At 39.6% G+C, this 26149-nt stretch overlaps 1 protein-coding gene across 9 annotated transcripts in view; it reads left to right on the top strand.

Moving 5' to 3' along the window:
* The window catches only part of HECTD4 (HECT domain E3 ubiquitin protein ligase 4), a 183147-nt gene that overhangs the window by 83032 nt on the left and 73966 nt on the right, over positions 1-26149 (top strand). For 6 of the 9 annotated variants that reach the window (XR_009055223.1, XM_057747152.1, XM_057747149.1 and 3 more), the window contains exons 11-29: positions 96-236; positions 4651-4883; positions 6211-6356; positions 7171-7241; positions 8148-8253; positions 8844-8964; positions 9649-9777; positions 11780-11904; positions 13466-13619; positions 14053-14153; positions 15747-15945; positions 18043-18189; positions 19287-19391; positions 20523-20686; positions 21269-21502; positions 22668-22860; positions 23054-23158; positions 23648-23736; positions 24120-24295. Coding sequence is in view for 8 of the 9 variants with exons in the window: in XM_057747152.1 (XP_057603135.1) it covers positions 96-236; positions 4651-4883; positions 6211-6356; positions 7171-7241; positions 8148-8253; positions 8844-8964; positions 9649-9777; positions 11780-11904; positions 13466-13619; positions 14053-14153; positions 15747-15945; positions 18043-18189; positions 19287-19391; positions 20523-20686; positions 21269-21502; positions 22668-22860; positions 23054-23158; positions 23648-23736; positions 24120-24295 (2739 nt within the window). In the remaining variant the exon portion in view is untranslated. The remainder of the gene's footprint in view (positions 1-95; positions 237-4650; positions 4884-6210; positions 6357-7170; positions 7242-8147; positions 8254-8843; positions 8965-9648; positions 9778-11779; positions 11905-13465; positions 13620-14052; positions 14154-15746; positions 15946-18042; positions 18190-19286; positions 19392-20522; positions 20687-21268; positions 21503-22667; positions 22861-23053; positions 23159-23647; positions 23737-24119; positions 24296-26149) is intronic. The other 3 variants (XM_057747155.1, XM_057747153.1, XM_057747154.1) reach the window with 3 other exon arrangements.

The raw sequence follows: 26149 nt of genomic DNA, 5'->3' as shown, positions 1-26149 counted from the left end.
AATCCTTGCCCTTCCCTTCTTTAGCAGTGCTTATGAGAAGTATGTATCAAGCAGATGATGGTATGATAGTGGAATAAAGGATGCTCTTTTTGCAGGCGCCTGTTATGATACAGTGAACAACATGCTGTGGACATGCTCGAATGACTATATCGATCAGTGGTGTAATCCTGGGAATCAGGCCTTCCATTACGTCTGTCAGAGACTTGGAGTCAGCCATATCATCACTGAGCCCAAAGGTGAGGTGTGCTCATGGTCCTCCAGGGAGAGGTTTTCCCCCATGGAACAGGAGAGAAGACAGCCGCTTTAGTAAGTGGGAACGTGGCCCAAGCGGCAAAATGTGTCAACAGCCTTCCCTCTTTGAATTTGGAAACTTAAAATTCTTGTTTCCTGATTGGTTTATGATTAAGTAAATATGTGTGTAAGTAAATAGAGCTTTTGAGGTGGTCCACAGACTTTTTAAGGGAAAATTGTTATGTCCCTTCTGCAACTGTCAGAACTTTGGGACGAAAGTTCGTTCTTTATTTGTACTTGGCATGGGATTATATACGCTGTTATAATGTTTTGCATTGATAACAACTTAAGCACAAACTTACAATTTTGGTAGACTATCCGGTAAAGGGCCTTTATATTTCTTAATATTATGATTCTTAATATTAAGTTAATATTAACTTAAAATCTTGTGACTTCAAAGTCAACTATAGTGGTATGTATGGAGTAGTGAATAGTTCAGCAAATCCTCTCCTGATAAAGCAATGATAAAATGGACTGAATTATCAAAAATAACTCTTTCTATAAAATTAGAGTGTCAACTTAAAAAAATAACTATTTCCAGGCTTTCAAAATTGACCAAAGGCATAAAGCAAATTCAGAAGTGGTATTCATGAAATAAATCACTGAACTTTGGCTAAGAACAGTATAGAAGTCTGTGGTGCCCTTAGCTGGGTGCAGTAATTCCATCAGGGTGGGCAGATCATGGAAGCCAGCAGCTTTGCTGCCAGAGGGGGCTGATGATTTGGAGCAGAGCAAGGAAAAAAACTCATACTCAGCAGCAATGTCAGCAACAGTAGTGGTCTTGGGGCAAACAAACAGAGACAACCAGCGGCTTAGCTAGCCTGAGGTGGTGATCCTGGTTAGGGCAAGCTGCAAACCAGCAAACTAGCCAGAAATTTACTCGTGAGATCTGGGTAGTGAGAAAGTTACAAAGGGCCTTCGTAAGCTCCCCAGACATCTGCATAGAAACCAGAGAAGGCCCAAGCTATTCACACAGGTCTAGCTGAAAATAAATTTGCATACACATGTAGAGATTTGAGAGGGCCCAGCAGAAGGTGAAGACCATGGAAGAGTTTAAAACTGCCTGAAATTTGATATGTTTACCCCAGGAAATGTGGCTCCATCCAGGGTGGAAGTCTTATTGGCTCAGGGTATTTGAGCACAACCTCTGACTCAGATGAGGTGACCACTAGGAAGGCAGGCTTAAAAATAAAGATGAGAATAATAAAAATAAACAAATGAAAGAAAGTAAAAACTAAAATAGAAATAAGAATTTAAGAAAACAAAGTGATGGGACTTCCCTGGCGGTCCAGCGGTTAAGACTTTGCCTTCCAATGCAGGGGGTGCAGGTTCAATCCCTGGTCGGAGAGCTAAGATCCCATGTGCCTTGGGGCCAAAAAACCAAAACATAGAACAGAAGCAATGTTGTAACAAATTCAATAAAGACTTTAAAAATGGTCCACATCAAAAAAAGTCTTTAAAAAAAGAGAAAGTGAGCAATCAGCAGCTAAACACTACAGGCAAAACTCAGATATTAGACTTAGCAGATGAAGACTTTAAAGCAGCCTTTAGAAATAACTTCAAAGAACTAAAGGAAACCATGTTTAAAAGATTAAAGGAAAGTGTGATGACCATGGTTACATAAATAGAGAATTTCAACAAAGAATTTATTTAAAAAAAAAGAAGAAGAAGAAGAACCAGTTGGAAATACTGGATTTGAAAAGTTCAATGACTAAAATATAAAAATAATGACTGAAATAATCAGCCAACTTGGATATAGGTGGATAGAGTTATCCTATCTGAAGAATAGAAGAAGACACTTTTAAGGAATACTAGTCAGATATTTTGTAGAATGTCCCTGAGTTTGGGGTCATCTGATGTTTTTTCCTTTGAAACTGAGGTTATAGATTTGGGGGAAGTGCTTTTCTCATTGGTCATATCACAGGGTACATGACAGCAACATGACTTATTACTAGTGATATTAAAATTGATCACTTGGTTTCTTTATGTATTTATTTACTTATTGACTGCATTGGGTCTTCGTTGCTGCACGTGTGCTTTCAGAGAGCTGGGGCTACTCTTCATTGTGCTGTGTGGGCTCCTCATTGCGGTGGCTTCTCTTGTTGCAGGGCATGGGCTTTAGGCGCGTGAGCTTCAATAGTTGCAGCACATGGGCTCAATAGTTGTGGCTCACGGGCTTAGCTGCTCCACAGCATGTGGGATCTTCCTGGAGCAGGGATCAAACCCATGTCCCCAGCATTGGCAGGCGAATTCTTAACCACTGCACCACCTAGGAAGTCCTGATCATTTGGTTTAAATGCCAACTTTCTTCACTGCAAAGTGAAGAGAGCTTCTTCTCCTTCCATATTCAGTTTTTTAGAAGCAAGACTCACACACTCACGGTAAGGGGAATTAAGTTCCACCTCCTAGAAGGAAAAATTTGAGGTGTCTGTTAATTACCACAGTAATTAACATTTTGGAGGAGGTGTCACTTTGAGACTTTGGAATTATCTGTTAGATTTTCTATTTCTTCTTGAGTTCATCTTGGTAGTTGTGCCTTTCTAAAAATGTGTGCTTTTTATCCAGGTTTTCTTATTTGTTGGCATAAAGTTGCTCCTAGTGTTATAATTAGTTTAATTTTTATAGCATCAGTAGTAATTTCTGTGCTTTCATTCTTGACCCTGGTATTTGTATAAATTCACTAAAAAGCATTGTTTTGTGCACTTAGAATGAATGAGCTTCATGGTATATGTAAATTAGATCTTGTAAAAGAGCAAAAATAAGAAATTTTTCTATATATTTGTGACTCCCTGATTATTACCTCCAAGCCTCTTGCCTCAACTCCAGTCTGTGTATTCGTCTCCACTCGGATGTCTAACGTCTTCAACTTAACATGTGAAAAACCAGCTCCCTATGTCTGCCCCTGCAAATCCGTATGGCCCGAGTCCTCTGTATTCCAGTATATGGACCACTATTCTTTCATTTGCTCAGACCAAAAAGTTAGGGTTATCTTTGACTTTCTTTCTCTAATATCCCACATCCAGATGGACATCAGCAAATCCTGTCAACTCCCATCTTCAAGATAGATCCTAAATCTCACCATTTCCTTCTACCTCTGCTGCTGCAGCTCTAGTCTAGGCCATCTTCACCCGGATTTTCGTAGTAGCCCCTTCACTGGTCTTCCTACTCCCCCTGCAGTCGCCCTCCTCCACCCTGCTTAGGCTCATCTCCACACAGCAGCCAGAGTCTTTTACACTCTACATAGTCAGATCTGTCACTCCTCTGCTCAGACACCTCCGCTGGCTTCCTATCTAACTCAGAATAAACTGTAAAGACCTCATTTATTTGGGTTAGATCCCAGGGCTACCTTTCAAAAAGGGTTTGGTGAAGATGAACAGTACTAACCTGAATTCTGTTGTGGTAAGATCAAGGACTCATAAAGGCACAGAAGAGAGTGGGACCCAGCCAGGCCTTAGGGTTAATATGCAATTGAAAAGTTTAGTTTTGGCATGGTTTACCTTCTGTTCGATTTTCCTTGAGTCTTTTCCTCATAGCTCCTGGTGCCCACAATCCTTTTGCAGCTCTAAGGTTACTCCACCCAAACCTGACTCTCCAAGATTACCTACTTTCTTCTTTCTTTTACACAGTTCATTTCAGCTGGTTTAAGGGGCAAAGCAATCTCTCTTTTTGTACTTTGCCTGTTTAGATTATTTTCACCTCCATTCCCTGAATGTCTGTAGCCATCCGTGAGGCATTTATTATTATGTAAGAGGATGCTAGTCAGCCCTCACAAGGTTGAACTGACTGCTATCTAGGCTGTGGTGACTAAATGAAATCAAAACGTTTGAGGTAATGTGGGAGGAGATATTTCTGGAACGGGGAGGGTGGTGGGTTCTACCAGAGAGGATGCATAGAAGATGAAGAGATTTTTCTAGAATAGTTACCAGCGTGGGCTCTGAGCTGAGATGGCCTGAATTCAAATCTCAGCCCTACCACTTAGTAGCTGTGTGACCTAGGGCGAGTTACTGAACCTCTCTGATTCTTGAGTCACTCTTCTACAAAACAGGGCTAAGCTAGTCTAAGTTGATAACGATATTGTAAGGCAATGCATGTAAAGCATTCATCCCATTGTCTAGCGTATGGAAAGGGCTTAAGAAGTGGTAGCTACTTATGCTCTCTGAAAAAAAAAAAGGAAGTTCCCAAGTGTTTTCACCCCAGCACTCTGTAGCAGGGCAAAGGGTTCTCCAGGAGTAGTGGAAGAGGTTGGAGCCAAGAAAGTCTCTTCTAGTGTGTGCGTACCTTTTGTAAGTCATAAGTACGTTCCCTGGTAGCCACCCACAGAGATGTCTTTCCTCACTGACTTTCCTTTTCATCTTCTAGAGGAGGCTATAACCACGAATGAGGTTATAAACCAATTATTGCACCACGTTGGTGCGATGTGCATACACCAACTCAATCTTCTTGCTACCAACCCCAATCTTCCAATCACAAGTGTCTTGGGCAAGCAGCATCCGATCGAAGCACATCACCTTAGCAGTATTTGTGACATCATGGAGAAGGCCATGGTTAATGGAGACACCTGTATCATACGCTGCGTTCTTGTGGTCTTTCAGGTAAGTACACTGCTTTGAGAGAAATAAAATAGAGAAAAAGAAACACAAACCTTGGCTTCAGTCAGCTAATTCCTACCAGAAGAAAAACGTAATAACATTCCTGTTTTGCATCTTACCACAGTGTAATCCTGTAATTAGAATTATCATCATAGTCACTGCACTGCTGTTAATGGAGTATTGCTATATGTATTGATAGCTCATTGTAATTAATATATGTAAAATATTTACTATAATTATACCATTACACAATAGAAGAGATTGTGGCTAAAAATCCACCTGGGTATTTATTCATAAGAATAACTAGCATGTTCTTTTTTCATAGGGATAATTTTATCCTCAGTAGATTTAGCATTTTCAGATATACCCCTTATGTTTCTCCTCGGGTTTATTCTATGGGACTCTCTGTGCTTCTTGGACTTGGTTAATTATTTCCTTTCCCATATTGGGGAACTTTTCCACTATAACCTCTTCAAATATTTTCTCAGACCCTTTCTTTTTTTCTTCTTCTTCTGGAATGCCTATGATTCAAATGTTGGTGTGCTTAATGTTGTCACCAAGGTCTCTGAGCCTGTCTTCCATTCTTTTTATTCTTTTTTTCCTGCTCTGTGGCAGTTATTTCCCCCATTCTATCTTCCAACTCACTTATTCGTTCTTCTGCCTCAGTTACTCTGCTGTTTATACCATCTAGAGTATTTTTAATTTCGGTTATTTTGTTATCTATTACTGTTTACTCCTTAGTTCTTCTGAGTCCTTATTAACTGTTTCTTGTATTTTCTCTATTTTGTTATTGAGATTTTGAATCATCTTTACTATCATTACTCTGAATTCTTTTTCAGGCAATTTTCCTATTTCCTCTTCATTTATTTGGTCTTGTGTATTTTCACCTTGTTCCTTCATCTGTGACATATTTTTTTGTCATCTCAATTTCCCCCCACTTTGGATGGGCAGGATTGTGTTCCTGTCCCACTGGGTGTTTGGCCTGAGGTTTCAAGCACTGGAGTTTGTAAGCTGTTGAGTATAGCTGGGTCTTGGTGTTGAGGTGAGAACCTCTGGGAGACCTCACTGATGAATATTCCCTGGGAACTGGGTTTCCCTGTTAGTCCAATGTTTTGGACTCAGAGCTCCTACCTCAGGAGCTCTGGCCTGACCCCGGGCTTGTGAATCAAGATCCCACAAGCCGGTTGCTCCAGGGTTCCTGTGGTCTCCTTGGGCCTCAGGTCCCCCGCCAGCCTCTGGCAACCTATCTATTTGTGTGGAGATGCAATCTCCACGTCTTCCCACGCCACCATCTTGACTCCACATCCCCCCACCCCTTATGTTTCTGTAGGTGGTGTTTAAATTTTTCTTCAGCCCACAAACTGAAAGGAATCGAGACATCATTCGACGGGCGGGATTGCTCCTTTGGCAGCTGTTGATGGCACCGAAAGATCAAATTTGCCCTGAAATTCAGAAGGAGGTGTGCCTTGCCATCAGGTAGTCAGCATATGGTTTTCTTAATGTTCTCTGCAGAAGGCTTCTCCTGCACTGTGTTGTAATCTTCCCTACAGGCTGGTAGCCTGGATGTGTCTTACCCCATCCCACAGTCAGGACCTCACGTGTAGAAGATAATTTAATTGGAGAGAGGTTTGTGGCCCCACTCCCAGAGGACTCAAGCTATCCGTGTACAAACACTCTTCACCTAGACTTTTGGATCTTAAAACAATAAAAGAAAAAAATCCCTTTATGTAGATATTTTGGTGGTTTGCAAGTGGATGTTTTCATTTGGGTCAAAATGTGGCAGGGTGGTTAAGAAACAGACTTTGGCAGCCAGCAGACCTGGATTCTAGTCTTTGCTCTGCCACTGACTTCCCAAATGAGTTTTTGGCACATTCTGCATATAGCTGGCTTGACTACATTGACTTTTTAAAAATTAATTTTTATTGGCGTATAGTTGCTTTACAGTGTTATGTTAGTTTCTACTGTACAGCAGAGTGAATCAGCTATATGTATGCATATATCCCCTCTTTTTTGGGTTTCCACACATTGACTTTTTACAGCTCAGTTCTCTTTAACTGGTTCTGCATCTAGCCTCAGATAAGTTATCCTTTTGGTAATTCACAAGTATGAGAAGGAGAGGGATACTGTTTATCAGGGAGGTCATTGGGCTATATCACAACAGTGAATTAAGGTTCAGCTGCTTTTCTAGCGGTGAAACTACGCAAACTGGCATCTTTAAGAAAAATTTAAATAGAGTTTGGATTTTCTAGAACATGTGTTTAAAAGCTTTTAAACTTTTCTGTCATTTCAGCTCTGGCTTAAATATCTTGTACCCAGGTGAAACTGAAATCAATAACTTACTTAAGCTGGTCTTAACAGAAGGTGAGAATTATCCTTTAATTACCCTTGGAAAAACATCCTTTTTTTGTCCCTGAAATGACTGAATTTGAATATTTTTTTCTTCATATCTGTCAGTCAGCGTTATTTTATAAACTTCCCGCTTAGGACTGCTTTTGCTGCATCCCATAGGTTTTGGGTTGTTGTGTTTTCATTGTCATCTGTTTCTATGTATTTTTTAATTTCCTCTTTGATTTCTTCAATGATCTCTTGGTAATTCAGTACCGTGTTGTTTAGCCTCCATGTGTTTGTGTTTTTTTTACAGTTTTTTTCCTGTAGTTGATCTCTGATCTCATAGCGTTGTGGTTGGAAAAAACGCTTGATACAGTTTCAGCTTTCTTAAATTTACTGAGGCTTGATCTCAGCATTATTTAAAAAATGCACATATGCCAACACAAACCAGATGGAAAGCAGAAACCATGTTCTGTATATTGTCAAGCTTTATAAACCTCTTTCTATCCCCGCTGTGTAGCATAATGTACCTGACTGTAGATGTTTAATGAACATTAAAGATAATGACTTCTTGGGATTTCTAAGCCAGTTTTTTCCCCACACGTTAAAATCCAACTTTTAAAGTTAGACTCAACAACAGCAACAAAATTCACCATGTTAAAGACACTCTTCATTTATAAGCAACATTAGTTTAAGGAATTAGAAATCACACTTCATGAAATATCAAGACAGTAACTACACTTAAATCAGAATGTGCTGGTTCAAGAAAGTCTGATTGGTTGTGATGTAATTTTTGCTGCTGTTGCTTATGCAAGTACATCTGCCTGGTGCCCCTAAATCATCAACAGTCTGCTCATTTAAAAACTTTTTTTTTTTTAATAGCATCAGTTTTCTAAGTGTAGTTATCAAGGTAGTTTATGGAGCTTTGTTCTGTATTAGGAGAGAGAAACAGCGGCCTCTCCCAGCTGCGGGATGTGATCCTAACCAACTTAGCTGAGCAGCTTCAAAACAACCGGTTTGGCAGCGAGGAGGACGACCATTACAGGTGATGTTGTGTTACATTATTCGCTGCTAGCCTTTTCTTTGTGTTCTTCTCAGTAATTAATTCACAGTTAAATGTGTTTGACCACCTTGAGCCTCCTGTAATATTTTATATGATAATTAGCATCTGAAATCTAAACTACAGATCAATTGAAAGATAGTAAATCCCACAGTTGCCCTAAGAAAGGATAATAGCACATTTCATTTTCATGAGTGAAGTAACTTGAGCCTGGCAAAAGGGTACTGAGCAGACAAAGCAGGTGGAGCTTATTTAAGAAATCTTGATGGAAGGAGTCATCAAATTGCTGGTCTGTGAGAGGGTGTAGGTATGGTTAGAGCTGGTGAGGGGAGGAAGCTATGTCTCTGCTATTTATAAAATACTTGAACGAGGTGCGTGAGTACCATTGTGTCTCCATAAGTTTGATTTTGATAATATACCTAGTTGTTAGCATCATTACTGACTAAGGTGATTTGCTTACAGAAGCAATGAATTTTGTATCTCCTGTTTGTCATCTTGTACCGATTGTATAAATTCTATCCTTGTATTAATCAGCCATCAGTATCTTATTGTTACATTTTTCCTGCATTTTAAAGACTAAATGATGAACTTTTACACTACATTCTGAAGATTGTTGTACGAGAATCCTGTATCTTAATCACCAAGTGCCAAACTGTCTCTAAAGATGATTTTCAAAAACTCCTTTCAACTGTGCCTGTAAGTAAAGATGTGTTTAATGAAAGAAAAATTATATCAAGTGTCCCTGTTTTCATTTTACTGTCTGGAAATGTGTGTGTACACACGTACTTACACACATACTTTGCAAGGATAGACTTAATTGATGAAAATCAGTGCATGACTGAGCTTGTCTTAGAAATGTAGAGTTAGACAAATTCACTTGAAGTACTTTCTCCAAAGACTATTCCTCCTGCTTAAATGTCTTGATGCAATAAATTGTTAGACTGAATTTGGTTGTTTTCACTTTGTTTAAAATACTGGGGATTTCCCTTTTATTAATTTTTAACTTAACATTGTTTTCTAAACCATCAGTGGTTTACAGAGACGGATAAGAACCGAAAGATTCTTTTAAGGGTTTGGGTAGAGGCTTCTCTCATGGAGATGCATGTGAGGGAAAGAAGAATTAATTATTAAGAGGCAAATATGCAAGTATTGGAGTGATTAGTGAGAAATATGTAACAGAAGGGAGAAAGTTATGCTTAATGTGTCAAATTCTGTATCAAAAGCCATGTGGAAATAAGTCACCTGAGAAACTAACTTGGTCTGTTTTCTGTACTTTCTCTTTTGCTTCTCTTGTCGAAATCTTTAAAAAAACATGAGGATTACATGAGCCCTTCTTTCAGTAGGGTTTAGATCATTTAAATGCCCTTATTTGTATTAAAGGCTGCATCCTCCTGCCTGCGCTATCTGATGGCAGTTCAGAACCACCTTCTCAGTAACACTATTTTGATTAAACCTGATGAGAATGATGACAGTGACAACTCCTTGCAGGGAGAGACATTGAAGGTACAGGTAAACACCAAGCTTTATTCTAACGATGCTTTCTACCCAGTGTGTAAAAGCACAGCTTAACTGGCTCAATTTCTGTGTACTATGATGTCAGATTTCACCATGTGGCTTAGATTTTTGTGTGAGGTAATAGTAGGTCACTCATTTCATAGATTTTTATGTCTTTGCACAGTGGTTACCATATTTGTGACACTCTCATAAATGTGTCATCCATTTGCTCCTGTCAGTCTTTTTGTGCCTTGGTTTATTTTCATCTGTTTTTAAGAACTATAAAATATGGCACTTACAAGTGATCTCATATGCACCGGAAAGTTTTATATATATATAAATATACATAAATGTACATATATATCTGTATGTAGATGTATATAGATATAGATAAGTAAACCTGGGAGCATAACATTTTACACAGTTTTGACATTTGGCTGGTTTATCATGTTCTCTTGAATCAAATAATTTAAAAGTGATAATTTTCTCACAATCCTTATATTGAATAATTTCTGAACCTATAGTTCATTCCATTTTCGGTAATTATTTTTAAGTTAGCTTCTGTGTAAACTCAATAATTTGTTCCCACATGGCAATTTATAGCAGTCCACAGATTTTTTTATAGCCGTGGTTGTTATAATTTTGACAGATGCTTGAGGCTGTTGTTTGCATTGTTCTTCAGAATTTCATCTTTGTCAGAGAATGAGAGAAATCAATAAGAACTTAATTCTTCCTTAAAATGTTGACTAAAACACACTGAAAAATTAAGGAAGCCATAGTTAAAGATAGAAACCACTGTAGTTTGCCCTTTTCTTACCCCTTTATGCATATACACTCTATAAATAAAAGATTTCTTCTATCTGCTAGTTCATATTTATGGGTTTATCTCATTCTGTAATCAGTTTTTAAACAGGTAGAAATTCCTGAATTAATCATGTAAATTGCTGACACTGTTTATTAACTTCTCTTGCCTTAGTTTCCTAATCAGTAAAAAGGGGCCATAACGTCTCCCTTGTGAGGCTGCTGTGAGGATAGAGCCGAGGCCTGGGCACTACCTGGACGTGCTGCTGCTGGCATATAGCCAGTAGATGAAGGGTGATAGGATTAGTGTGACTTAAGCCCTGGTTTTCCTCGTCTAATCAATTCAGAATTCCTTTTCTCTTAATGATAAAAATATCTACATAGTACCCAAAAAAGACTCCAGAAAATTCCAGCAATGAAAACCAGTGTTTTCTATTTGAAAGGCTAAATGTTATAAGTTCTTAATTAACCCATGGAAGGAAATACTCTGGGTAAAGGCAGAGTAGTCTGGCTTGTCTAGGAATTCTGAGAAATATAAAAAATAGAGATTTCACCTTAAAGAGTGAGTTTGGTTGTATTTGTTTCCCTGATAGAAAATGACTATAAACTAAACATTTCTTTGATCTTAACTAGTGTTTTGTAACACACTGTTTAGTATTTGTACTCCCATGAACTCTCTAATAATTATTTTTAATGTTTAATAGCCTGTAACTGTCTGCTACTTTAATTGAATTTTTTAACTTGCCTGTTTTCAAGTGTAATGATTTAAAACATTAAGTAAAAAGGTCACTTGTACTGTTTCAGAATGTTGTGTTTCTGTCTCATTTTATTCACCGCCTATACATGCGCCTTTTACTGTTCTGTTTTTCTCTTTAGCTATCCTCATACCACCCAAGGCAATCTTCCACCTGGACAGTTTCTGGGCTGGCCACCGGGAGCTCTCTTGTGCTGGAGGGGATGGGAGAAATGCCTTTTCTCCTAGGGACTCGGTGTGCTCCCCGTGAAATACTGCGTATTTCTGTCAGCACTCCAGACCTCAGCCTCCCAAATCAAATTGTTACTTGCCATCCTAGCGGAACTTACTGCTTTGGGCTTATTCTGGTCACCTCATTATTTAATTTGGAAATGCACCATTAAATACATCATGTCATGTTGTCATCGTATGTGTATATTCATCACAAAGCTTAAAAATAATTTTATGATATTTTCTACCTAGGAGCTAAAGGTCAGTATTTTGGCTCTTGCCACCCAAATCCTGACTGGATGTGATGAAGTGTTGGAAATGCTACAGCAGGTCACAACCGCTCTCATAAATAGTGACATAGCTGACCGGGAGCAGAGGTGAGGAAATGGGTTGTGAACTGTGACCTGCTGTCCTTCGGGAAGAAGAATTTGCTTATGAAAGTGAAATCTTTTAGAAGAGAACATCAAATGTTCGTTTAATATAGAGAGATTTTTTTTGAGAATAGGTTGAAATGGCAGGTGTTTCAAAGCCAAAGGCAATTGAACTCTTGAATGGTGCTTTTAGTTGGGACTGGGCTGACAGCCATGATCTAAGGATAGCAAGGTGTGGTGGACACCGTCGGCTCTGACACGGGTCTTTTGCCATCATCATTCCCAAGTTGGCCTCTCCTTTACTATCTAGCTCAGCACCGTGTGCACTTAGTTTCCTTGTGGTAAGTACTTTAGGAAGATAGAAGCGACTTAGTATATACAGATAATTCACTGCTATGCAAAAGATGACGTGGACATGATATCTCAAGATTTTACTGTAATTCTGTTTTTCCAAATACAGGAGTAACCGGTATAGAGGGTAAACTTCTCTCTCCCAGTATTAAAGCTCTTTCTCAGTCCTCCCCATTAAAATTTCTTTTATGGTTTGTTCTCAGAGATGAGTTACATCCTGTGTTTACTGATGATTTCAGTGTTGAGATGCTGATCTGAAACAATCCTGCAGTGTATTTTTCCTCCAGTAACCCTGTCCGTCCCATGTCCCTGTTTCTTGCCCACTCCTAGAGAGTAGATGGGCAGGTTGGAACTGAGAACAGTATAACCCAGAAAGCCATTGCACCGGGGCTTGTTAGGACGTGTAAGGTTCACTGCCAGCAGGGGGTGCAGATCTACCCCAGGGAGGAAGTGCAGTCTGAGAGCTAGGGAGATGCTAGGGTTGTTTCTGGTTTCAACCCCAGTATCCTAAGTGGTTTTAGAGAATTTACATAACCCACATATTTCTTTGGGTGAGTCATATACCTTAATTCTCCTAGCAGAGGATTGGGATATTAAGAGTGTGATTTTAGGTAATCATTTCATAATATATACATATATCAAATCATTATAGTGTACATCTTAAATTTATACAGTGATGTCAGTTATATATCAGTAAATGCGGGGGGGGGGGAAGAACATGATTTTAAAGGTAGATTAAAAATCTGCCTGCCTCTGTCCCCCATGTGAACCAGTTTCTGTAGGCCTGAAGTGGGTGTCGCTGCTCTGAGCAGCTGTCAGTGTTGTAGCCATTCACTGTCTCCTTATCAGAGACTCAGTGCAGCACTGTGACCTGCAGCCCCAGAGGCAAGGGGACTTGGCAGGTGGTAACTAGAGTAGCTGTTTGCATTTTAGAACCCATTTATAAAGTGCTTTGCAGGTGCTATGAAAAGCACCATATAAACTTTTGGGAGGTGCAAAATCACAGGTCGAAGGTGAAATCTATTACTAGATTTCTGTTCTCTCCGTCTCCCTCATGGTAAGTAGGAAATTTGGAGAGCGAATCGCTATAACAATAAGTGCTTAGCTAGTTCAAGGAGATGCAGTTTAAGAGAATTTGTCAGAGAAGAATGATGATAGTCACTTCTTTGCATGCTTGGGAATTGCTTAAGCTGTGTGTTTTCTTGAACTTTTGTAGGTTAAAAGGCTTGGAACAAGTTACTAAGGCTACTATGCTTGGTCACCTTCTTCCAGTGTTACTGACCTCCCTGATGCATCCAAATTTACAAACTTTGACCATGGCCGATGCCCTGATGCCTCAGCTAGTGCAGCTGGTACTCTATACCAGTCAGGTATGGTCCTAGGTGTGCCAAAGTGAACTGCACTTCGGGAGCAGGAAATAAAGGGAGATAAAGATGGAACGAAGAATAACATTGTGTCGTAAAAACAAGCTGAACTATTAAAGGAAAACGTTTAATTTGTTCGAATTACTGCAATCTTTTGATAAGTATTAATTGCCGGTCAGATGTAAAAATGCTATCTGCAATGCAACTGAGATCCTATCGTTATATTTAGTCTCCTGAGCCCTTGCTGGATATTGGTAACTAATATAAATGATATATTCCATTCCAGTGTTAAATAAAACAATATTAACCATTTCTTAGTGAAAGAGAACAGACTGGGATTGTAAAAAGGTGATTTAAGTGAGAATTCTAAATTTGGCTCTAGTACCGTCCTGATAACTGACAAGTAAGCCCTTTAGGACATGATGATTTTGTGTTTCAGACGGCTTTGCTGCTCAAGACCCAGTGTCCGGTTTTTGCCGAGGTAGGCTGTTCCCCATGTGGTGCATCAGACCAGAAGGGTAGGCTGTTCCCCGATGAGAGGTAAGGGATGCTGCTTCCTTACAGGAACCTCTGCCACATTTTCTTCTGGTGAAAGCCTAATACTCCTTTTACAGTTATTTTTCTAACTGGGAAAAGAAAGAGACTTGAGACTCCAAATTTTACAGATAATTGTAGAATTGCTTTGGAGATTATAGGAACAGGTTAGAATAAATTTCCCCACAGATCAAGAGATTAGCTCAAAACCGAAACATTCTCATATACAGATGATGGAGATGTATGACTTTGGCAAACAGTTTGACAGTTTCTTGAAAAGTAAACATACATCTACATATGACCCAGCTATTCCACTGCTAGGTATGTACACAAAAGAAAAGAAAGCATAGATTCTTACAGAGACTTGTATGTGAAGGTTCTTAACAGCTTTAGTTAGAATAGTCCAAAACAAGAAACAACCCAAATGTCCATCAATAAGTGAAGGGGTAACACACTGTGGTATATCCATACAATGGAACCCTACTCAGCAATAAAAAGGAATGAGCTACTGATGTTTTCGGCAACACAGATGAGTCTTAGAATACTTACACTGAGTGAAAGAAGCCAGAGCCCCCTAAGAAGTACAAACTGTATGATTCTATTTATATAAAACTCTAGAAAATACAGACTAATCTCTACTGAAAGAAAGCAAAGATGTGATCACCTGGATTACCAAGAGGAAGGAGGAAACTTCACAGGTATATACATATGGCCAAACTCACCAAACTGTACACTTTAAATATGTGCCATTTATTATATGTGTCAATTACATCTCACTAAAGCTGTCTTTAAAAACAGTGATCAGAAAGAAAGGACTTCTGGGTTTCTCAGAGCAGCGGGCTATCCAGTTGAGCTTTGTGCAGTGATGAAAATTGTATCTTTGTTGTTCAGTGCTGTTGGCCACAGCCACATGCTGTCTGTTATTGAGCACTTGCTGTGTGGCCAGTGTGAACAAGAAACTGAATTTTACACTGTGTTTCATTTAGATTCAACTTAAATGCCCACATTTGACTTAAGTAGCCCCCATGCCGGATAGCGCAGAGCTGAAAGACAATAAGAGAATTCCACAACAGCTAAGTTTAGGGTGTAGGAATATGTGTTCCACAACCTTGGGCTGTGAAGGCCTTGAGAGTTCAGTTACAGTAGAGAAGAGGACCTTCGAAGGCTCTTTAGTAAAACTTATAGTGAAAGTAGTCATGTAGACTCATGGATTTTTCAACAGTTGACATTTAGATAGCATCAAAAGGAAACTACAGGACACTTCCTGTAGGATCTGGAAAGTGGCCAATCTTAAAGGTCCTTTACAGTATCTTTTTTCTCCCCTCTGAGGAATTTTAAATGAGGATTGGCAAAGTCTTCTCCTGGATGTGAATGGAGCTTCCCCCTTGGGGGGGGTGGGGGGAATGCAAATATATTGTCTAACAAAGAAAAAAAGAACCTTAAATATAGGAATTTTTGAAATGTTTTTGGTTACAGTGTTGTCATTATTGGATGTTGTGGAAAATTAAAGCAGAATTTCTTAACCTTTGTATTTTATTGTGTATACATTGACCTTTCCTTGCCATTAAGCTCAATCACGTTCTCTTTGTCTGGTTTTAGAATGCTGGAAGAGAAGGAAGAGCCAGGTTTTCTCACTGGTTTAAAGATTCCTGCTCCATGGGCTGCTGGGAAGACTGTGGAAACAGTGCACCCTGTCAGAGACAACTATAAATTCAAAGAAACTGTCCACATCCCCGGAGCTCGCTGCCTGTACCTCAGATTTGATAGCAGATGCTCTTCACAGTACGACTACGACAAAGTAAGCAAGAGCTGCTTTAGTGTGGGTTTCACATCTAGTAAGCTGATTTCTTAGATGCTTCTTATTTTTCTTTGCTGCTGGTCACCATTCTTGACTTATTTCTGTCTGCAGATATCTCTTAGGAGAGCTTTCTAAGATAATGCCTTGAAGGGTAGCGACTGGGGGGAGTCAGAGCCAGCACCTCTGCGGTCTCAGAACAGTGTTTTAATGACATGTTCAAAGTGGACCTTTGTAAGTTTCAAAGGTGTAGGTCCAAGTCAAAGGAAATTTTCCTTTCCGTGCTGCTTGCCTCTTGCCTTCCCTCTGTGCTTGGAATTCCTGTAGAAGTGGGTGTCCAGTCATCTAAAAAGGTCTTACTGCCCAATTCTTGGGGGCTTCTCATGTATCTTTTGGGAGAAGGTGGCTTTTCAGAAGGGTTTCAGATGTGCCTAGGATCTGGTTTATATTTATTTAAATTATTTGTTCTTCTTTGCCATTACCTCAGGGCCCACATAGATTTTCAGGAAGTATAGTTTCCAACCTAGTGGCTTAACAATTACAAGTAAAAGGAAGCATTTTAGGGGTTGAAGTATTTTCTTCTGTCTCTAATTGTTGCATTGTAAACCGTGGTGTTGAACTTATGAGGGAAGGCTAATGAAACTGTGATATGTAACATATAAGAACAACTGAAGGATTGTCTGACAGCGTTGTACCTACACAGGATTATTTTTTTGTAGATTGTTAGCTATCTGTTGTCTTTTTCTGTGAACTGTAAGGGCAAATGGGCTTAGATCCTATCAAGGGAGAGTTTTAGGGTAAAAATAGAGAGCTTCTTAACTGTATATACTGAGATGGTGAAACACATTATTGGGCAAGTTATAGAATCCTCTCTCCCCTTATCTTTTAGGGTAGTGAAGATTCCCAGATGTCTGGGGACGTTTAAGACTTGCCCCTCAAACTCACCTTGGCTGGAAGCAAGAGAATTTAGGAAATTCTTTAGTGGGCATTTCAAAAAATATATCTCCTGGCATCAGCCTGTCCCACTTCATAGCTCCCTGTAGTAGCTACCCCCATTTCCTACATTCAAATAATATGACTGTTTAAAATGGAAATGGGAAAGGTTGCTATTTTAGCTGGTGTCATTCTGTTTCTCCTTTAAAAAAACAGTAGCTTCTGTTGTAAGCTAACCTCCATCTGCAGTAGACATTAGCGTTAAATGTGGAGGCTCAGGGAGGCTTACTACGTGGATAAAAGTAACTCTTACATTTCCAGTGGTCCCTGGCGGGTGTCCTCCAAAGGTGCAGAAGGGTAAGAAATCACAAAATGATTAAGCATCCAGGGCTAAAAGTGCAGCTTTTAGATCCGAGCTGAGCTCAGAGGTGGTCAGAGTGCACGTTACAAGACAGAATTTGGTATTTACAGAAGCCAGAGACTTATTCTTCCTGTGAAAGTGTTTGAATGCCAAATGACCTCTAAATGTTTTTCCTGCATATTAGAAAGTTGGTTAATTGTATATAAACAAATAGCTTTTATTGAAGAAAAATGTTGATACATGAAAACCAACCCAAGAAAAAGCAGCCCCTTTTCTGGCCCAAATTTGTGTCATTTTCTTTTTATACCATAAAGTAACATTCTAAGAATATATGGCTTATTTTCAATTTGTTGCGTTTTTTAAGATCCTCATTCATTGAATTTTTTTTTTTTTTACTTCTATTTTTTGTGTTAGATATAACCATCTTGCCATCTGTATTTGCTCACTTTATTAATTTTGGGGAGGATTTAAGGGGGCAAACTGTACCTGTTATTAATGGGCTATACGTCATTACTTAGGATTAAAATAGCTACTTTTACAAGTACTTGTAATAGCTGAGTGTAACTATTTTAATTTGAGGTCCCCAAGCCAATTAAATTGCGGTAATATTTGTTACCACTCTGTGGCTCCCCTGTAAATACCAATGGCATCTAAACTAGTATCTGTTGTACCTAAAAAAAAAAAAAAATCAGGAAATATTAGTTATATTATAATGACACCAGTGCCTGGTTATGAATGTATTTTTAAACAAACATTTTTTTGCAGCCTTTTTATTTGTAGATGTTGTTTTTGTTTTTCTTTTACAGTCTAACAGTATATTTTCTGTTTTGAAGTTGGTGATATACGCGGGGCCTAACACAAACAGTAGGAAGGTTGCTGAGTATGGAGGCAACACACTGGGATATGGCAGCCGTAGTGTCTTAGGAACTGGTTGGCCGAAAGACTTGGTGAAGGTATGGTATCCAGGCACATTCGCTTCCTAGAAGAGAAAATGAGCTTGCATTCCTCATGGGCCCAAGTATTAACTGTAATTCTAGAAGAAATTTGCCATAGGGGCTTTTGTTGAGGTGGGGCTACCTCGCTAGGCCTGTAAAATCACTGCTTTGTTCAGAATGACCCCCCTTTCACTCGAAAGGCATCAGACCCCCATCTGGTCCAGAGCTTATATCTGTTCCATAGGTTACTCCATGGGCTGAGGTTGTCACAGCATTTCTTTCCCTGTCCATTGAAAAGACTGCTAGTTCTTCCATCACTTATTCTCTAGAGTCCCTTATGATGGGTGTCCTAGAACCACAGGGCCATTGCCGTTTTAAAATGTGGAATCAGTGTTGCCATTGGAGCAAAAATAACAGTCCATTCTCAAACTGAGGAGGTTGGAGCCATGCTTTGTAATGTGGCCCGTTGAATTATATCTACCTAGGATGTGAATATGAACTGAAATGCTCACTAAAACCTGAAAACCTCTCCAAAGTCTGCTCCCAGAGCCCTCTTCTCACATATGTTATGTACCCTCTTTACTTCAGCCATAGGCAGCAAGTTACCTCCAGAGGTAGAGTCCAGATGCGTCCAAATCCGGATCAGCACAATACTTTTTAATGGTTCTCTGATTTTGTTTCTTACTCATAGTATTGGTTCTACAATATAGAGCAAGGTCTTTCAGCACTCTCTCTGTGTTCTTCAAAATACTGGCCATTTGCCCACCTGTTGGCACACGTGAGGTGGTGAAGTGAAGGAGGGGGAGGGCAGAAAGAGTAGAAATCTGAGGAATTTATTGAAATTATGTTCAAGATTTGATCTTTACTCTGATCTTGCTATTGGGCAATCGTGGTCCATTTCACAGATGCCTCGTTCCCAAAGCTACCTGGTCAGGAGAGACAGCTGAAAGGTTGGTGTCCAGATGAGAGGGGATGGAATTTGAATCAAAAAGCGAGTGAGAAAAGGAGTGAAATACTGCTGTGGTGCTTTTGAAAGTAAATCTCTGAAAGTCATTGCTCTCTCAAAAATTGTGTGTCTTGTTTTTAAAGTGCGTTTTCCCCCCTTAAATTTTAAGGTGGAAGGAGATACAGTCACCTTCTCCTTTGAAATGAGAAGTGGCCGTGAACACAACACTCCCGATAAAGCTATGTGGGGCTTTGCTTGCACAGTTCGCGCTCAGGTACTTGAATCTAACCACTGCTGTGAGCATAATGTACTTTTTCCTGTGTGCCTTGATTATGTACATCATGTTTGCCTTGGAAACAGGGCAAAATATGAGCTACTGTTTCATCCATTTCTTCCATTTGGCAGTAGTAGACCACTAATATAAGTAGTAGTTTTATGGAATAAAAGTAGCTGGGACCTAAAATCAATACAGCACGACAGAAAGAATCCCTTACTAGGGGCTCCATCTTCAAAGCCTAGAGAGGTGATCTGCCTCCAGCCTCTTTCCAGAGGGTAAGGAGGACTCAGACACTTGATAGAAGTAAGCACTTGGATTCTGGGTTTTAAGAGTAGTAGAATCGGATGGTTTTTACTCTGTTCCCAAAGGCTCTTCTTGCTAGTCTAGATCTGTCTCTGCTTAATTACTCATGTTATACTCTGTATATAGGTTTAATCTACTCCTCTTAACAGTACCAGTTACTTTCCACCCAGGAATATATTTAAACAAATTCTTCTCCCACCTGGAAAAAGAGAAAAAGAGAGAGCAGTAGGAGTTCTACTAACTCCTCTAGTTGCTTGATTTGTAAAATGTATTTTAGACTTGGAGGTTGTTTAAATTTAACGAAGCCAAGACTCTGTAGAGTGGGATTGTCTGCTAGAATGTAAGCTCCGTGAGGGCAGGCATCTCTGTTTTGTTCTCTACTTTATCTCAGGCACCTAGAACAATGGCTGGCACACCGTAGGCACTCAATAAATATTTATTGAATGAATTCACTGTAATCATGGACAGCATCTTCGTTCAAGCACAGGATGGAGGTGACAAAACAAAATAGTGATTTGTACCTGGATAGGTACAGCAGAGAGGAAGCTATCCAACAAAATCTTGCATGCGATTTGTGCTGTTTCTAATATAGAGTCTCATCGACTCTTCTCTCTCCAGAATTGTGTTGAGACTTCACTCTGTGGTCATTCCAGTGCCACCATCTATCTGCTCATGGTGTTGGGTGCTGTCTCTGTGTCCCTTAGCAGTGATACTTGATGCTGCCCTGTGAGCCCCTGTGGCTGGGGATAGTGCAGTGTGGTGCAGCACAGGTGAAGCACTCCGCCATGTAACTGACCGGTGCGGTTTGCCCTATCTGCATTGTAGGAGTCTTCGGAGGATGTGTCAGGAGGCTTGCCCTTTCTGGTAGACCTGGCTTTAGGTCTATCTGTGTTAGCTTGTTCCATGTTAAGAATCCTATACAACGGACCAGAAATTACCAAAGAAGAAGAAGCCTGTCAGGAGCTGTTGCGGTCCAAACTTTTACAAAGGTAACAAAAGCCTCACATTGGACTAGATTTGCTTGCAAAAGAAAAAGGACTTTATGTGGAAAACTGCTTTCAGTGCATTTCCCAGCTGATTGTGCCTACTGCCTGCCAATCCCGTGGGTATCATTGTGTCTAAGAAATAAGATGAAAATTACACCAAAGTGCCTTGTGGCCCTTACTTTACTAAATTTGAAATTACAGCCTTGATCTGTGTAAGCTTTTCTCCAACCCAGATATTGTATAATTAAATTAAAGGATCCCCAGAAGGATGGGAAGATGGATGATAAAGCAAACATAGCAAAATGTTTCTTCTAGAATCTTGGCTATGGGTATATGAGTGTTAACTGTGTAATTCTTTCAACTTTTCTATATATTTAAAAGTTTTCATAATAAAATGTTGGGGAAGAGGTACAGTCCCAACGATGGGGTGTCATATAATGCTTGTTTTTCTTTAGCCTCTGAAGGAAGTTTGATGAATAATACTTAATATGTAGTGTGATCCTTTATATGTTTAATATATCCGTGAACTTTAGGTAGCTTTCCAGGTAGAAGAGGAAGTGAAGAATCTCTTTTCTTTATGTTCAGGTGCCAGTGGCAGGTGGAGGCCAATGGTGTGATCTCCCCTGCCCTTACTCCAAGCCCATCTCCACTGCCTCTGACCATTGAGGAAGATAGAGAATTCACTTACCCCTCTGATGTCCTCGTGCCTCCTGTTGGAAACTACTTTGACCTGCCCCGGATCCGGCTGCCTCCAGGAATCATGATAAAGCTCAGGGAAATTTCTGGGCGTGCTAGACCTCAGTTTAGACCAAGTATAAAGTATGTTGCCATAAAGCATTTTATTTTCCCAATGAAAAAATGTTTAAACAAGTGAAGGGGGTATATTTCTTCTTGTAGCCTAGCAAATGAACCGTTAATTTAATTTTTTTTTTTTGGCTGCGCCATGTGGCATGTGGGATCTTAGTTCCCTGACCAGGGACCAAACCTACGCCCCCAGCATTGGAAGTGGGAGTTTTAACCACTGGACCACCAGCGAAGTCCCTGAACCTTTAATTTTACATGTACTTAATGAATGTTAACCAGGCACTCTGGGAAGTACCCCCAGGTGTTATTCCAGGTCCGCAGGCTTCAAAGTGTGGGTTCTCAGTCAGCAGCATTAGTATCACTTGAGAACTTGTTAGTTCTTGGGCCCTATTTCACACCTACTGAATCTGAACCTCTGAGGATGAGGCCCAGTAATCTGTATTTTGATAAGTTTTCCACCTTGTGATTCTGATGCATGCTAACATTTGACAAGTTCTAGGTTTTTCTCAGGTTGTTTGACATTCTACTCAAAAGTAGTCATCAACTTTGGTTTCCATAGAGTCTAGAGACATTTCTTTATTTTCGATTCCTAGAGAGATGGTAATGGTCTTTAATCTAGAATGTGAGTTCTTGCAGTTACAAATGTCTGTGTGGTATTTTTGCTTAAAGTCAAGTCTGTTTTGCAGGCCTCTGTTCTGCCTTCTGAGGCAAGATTGGCCATTTCAGAGAGAAAACTTTAAAGATTAGATGAAATTTAACATGAAAAAATACAAAAGCACCATTGTTTTCAGCCCAACGTCCATACACCCAAAATACTGCAAGCCACAATACTGTATAAAATTAATTGGCAGATAAATAGTACCAAAGATCTTTTATTAGCCTTAGACCTATTCCAGCTTTAATATAACGCGAGCTCAAAATATACAAATCGTAGAAAATGAAGTCTGTTTAATTTTGGTTTTTACCTTCATCAGCCAATGTCTGTTTTATCAGTTAAATATATTAAATTATTGCCAACTTGTTATGAAAGCCATCAAAATGTTCGTGCCTCTTTATTGTAATAAAGAAGGTGTGATGAATATTTAACATACTTAAAACTTACATTCTTCCATCTATAAAACATAGTATTGACAAGTTGAGAGCACGGCACATACCTGACTAGTTTCCCTTGTGATCACAGAGAGGTAATTCAGCCAGACGTGATGGAGGAGATGGTGGTATCATGTGTTATTAAGCACTTGAACTTGGTTGATGCACTGCAGTCCCTCATAAATTTCCAGTACCAAGAAGAACATGCTGAGGAATATGATTTATTGTGTAAAATCATGGGAGAGACATTTAAGAAACTCAATGCCATGGAGAGACAGCTGCAGGTAAGTGAAAGTTAAAACATTTAGATGTCTCTTGTAACTGTTGGAGATGACTTCTTTCCTAGAAATTGAATGAAGTTTAAAAAGTGATCAGAATTTTAAAAAGATTATTGCGATTAAAATTTCTGGATTTACAAATTGCATTTGTTTTTAATTTGCATCTAGTTTCACATTGTTTTATATTTTAATATGTCAGAGTGTTGCAGAATTGGAGCAGAAATGGCAGAGTGAGGTTGATGATGCCATGCAGGGGAAACTGGAGAACAACATGCCTTTCTTCTATGATTACCATTTTAATGAGGTGAGCAAGTTGTGTGACTCAGCACTGGGGCATTGCTGTTTATCGTACAATGGTATATACTGCGTGTGGAGATAACATAACATCATTCTTAAAACGTTGTATACCTCGAAATGTACCCAGTCTTTAAAAAGGGTTAGAATAAAGTTGATTAGATGAACATGTCAATGATACAAAGAATAAGTTACTCGTTAAGTTATTTAACTGATTAATAGTTTTGTAAAGCAGTTATCGTTATCAAATTCTGCTTTCAAGCCTTAAAAAAGAAATAAAAGACAGCGTTATAAGTACCGAGGACATCCCCAGAAAGTAGTCGTGCCATTTTTGATCATTAAAATATCAAATAATAACTTACAAATGTGCTTCTGGTGTAGAAATATGGACCAAAGATGGGTTTTCTCCCTGAAATTTTCTGTTCCTTTGAAGACATACAGTAAAACTCATTTTTCGCAGATCCTGCATACCATCTTTTCTTGATTTTTCCTTCTTTAGAACAAAATGAAAGAACTAGAACTTTTGTGTTCAATGAAGGAAGTCTCCTTTGATGGAAATGATCTTGAAAACATGGTCCTGTCTCTGAGGTTAGTGATGTTAGTAACTGTGTGAAGCTATTTTATCCCCTTGATGCTCAAAACAAAATGCAAAGATCTCATCTCTTAGATATTTAAAAAAAATATTGTGCTTTCAGTAAATATTGTAGGGTTGGAACTTATTTGGTATTTGGAAATGTTGATTTTAACCTTCAAAACTTAGCATGTAGGCACTTGAAACTGGGCAAAGGGAACTAAAACTGGCCGCAGGGTGTAGCACTGCCCTCCTCAGATGGGGAAAGGGGAAGGCGAGCAATGTTTATCAGGTTACTTCTGCTTAGGTTTCCCGCTATCTTCTCATATCCTTTGTAATTAAACACTTTGGTTTAGGTAAACCAGAGGACGACTAAATGCACATCAGTCTTTCTTTATAGGGAGAAGTTCCTACAAGAAATAAATTCCCTTATTCAGAAACCCGCGCACCCACTGGCTAAAACGAAGACGTTGGTGAAGAGCCTCATGAACCGAGCCGAGCTGCTGCTGCACGTCACCATCGCGGCCCAGTCCGGCCTCACGAGAAGCATCTCTGGGACCCCTGCAGAAACACCGGGTACTGCTGACAGCCAGCCCTGCAAGGCTCTCTGCGCTAGTCTGTTCATAAAACACACATCAGCTACTTAAAGGAAAAAGAAAAAAGAAAATCACTCTTGTGTACTCGAAGAAAGGGAAAAAAGGAAATTTCAACGTTTTTTTATTTTGCCTTTTACTTTTTCCAGCCAAGAAATGCTTTTCATTGAGTTCATGTGGTGTTCTGTGAGTCATCTGGGCATCAGGGATGCCTCATCGCCTGCCTTGTTTAGTTTTTTGGGGGAGTGTCTAAGGAGCCCAGTGACCTGTATTTTTATTATCCAGTGCCTCCTGTTTTTAGATTGTCATTTTCATAGTAACATGTAATTAGTTAACATTGTGAATCCTGTACTGCATCTTATTTTCCTCTTTACTTGAAGTTGAGTTTGCATTTCATCTTTAGTAATTATGTGGAACCTTCTAGCATGAATTTCCACTTAATTTTTTTCCTGGTCACATTTTAATCGTTAGTCTGAGAATGCATTTCTCAGGGAAATCAATGAGACTTCTTACTTAAGCCAGGGCCCATACACAGGGCAGGGCCCATAATAGCTAGCCCTGAGACAATGTCATAAACATGGTTGTTTTTTTTTTTAATATTTGTTTATTTTTATTTTTGGCATGCAGGATCTTCTTTGTGGCACGTGGGCTCCAGAGTGAGTGGGCTCTGTAGTTGCAGCACATGGGCTCTCTAGTTGTGGTTCACGTGCTCAGTAGTTGCAGCACGCAGGCTTAGTTGCCCCCGCAGCATGTGGGATCTAAGTTCCCTGACCAGGGATCAAACCCGTGTCCCCCGCATTGGAAAGCAGATTCTCAACCACTGGACCACCAGGGAAGTCCCTAAACACATTCGTAAATGAGATTCCATGTTATCTAGCCTCACTGCCCGATGGACACTATGGAGCAAGTGAGCTTGTTTGCATCCCAGCTGATTGCCCAGGGCTTCTCTCACTAGGGAGAGAAGTCTAGGATGACTTCCAGGTTTCTGACCCCAGTAATATGGTCCCCTTCCCTGAGAATATCAGGGGAAGTGCACCAGGTGTGCTGTGTGATCACATGCCAAGATGGTCAACCTCACCATGTCCCTGGCCATGTTAGCCCTTGTTCATTAAAGATTCCATAAAAGACTTACCTACTTAGTAAGGCTGGTGGTGCTTTCCAAGAGGCTCTTGGCATCAGAGATGATGAACCACTAGTTTCCTAAGAGATAACATCTTCAAAAATTATACATATTTTTTGAGAGTGAAGCTATGTAACCATGCTTAAGACAGATTCAAAATGGCCTCAACTTTCTAAACATCTTTTTTCCTTAGCCAATCTTCGTAACAGTGTTGCGTACATTAAAGTGTTTTTTTTTAATTTTTTTTTATTTTTTGGGGGTACACAAAGTTCAATCATCTGTTTTTATACACATATCCCCGTATTCCGTCCCTTCCTTGACTCCCCCCCCTCGAGTCCCCCCCACCCTCCCCGCCCCAGTCCTCTTAAAGTGTTCTTTTACAAAACAACTCTTTCCTGTATAGGAGTATAAATCTTATAGGAAGGACCTGTCAGATTCTAGCTAAAGTGTGATATTTATTCATACCAACTATGATCAAAACAAAGGTATCACCAAATGGCAGTTAAGTCAGCTGAATAAATCCAGGATTAAAGGGGGAACAAAGGCCTTCTCTTAAAAAAAAAAAAAATCTGGATTTATTTGAATTGAGATTTTTTGCTTCCAGAAATTACTTTCTCTGTCCTCTCTTGCTTTTTAGATTGCTTAATATTAAAGTTAACACTGCTAGTTTATGAACTTAAGTGAATTTTTCAGCCTTTGTTTGGAAACCCAATTTAA

This window comes from Hippopotamus amphibius, chromosome 8, assembly GCF_030028045.1.
Source record: "Hippopotamus amphibius kiboko isolate mHipAmp2 chromosome 8, mHipAmp2.hap2, whole genome shotgun sequence".
Lineage (NCBI taxonomy): Eukaryota > Metazoa > Chordata > Mammalia > Artiodactyla > Hippopotamidae > Hippopotamus > Hippopotamus amphibius.
This window is presented reverse-complemented; position numbering and strand designations above follow the sequence as displayed.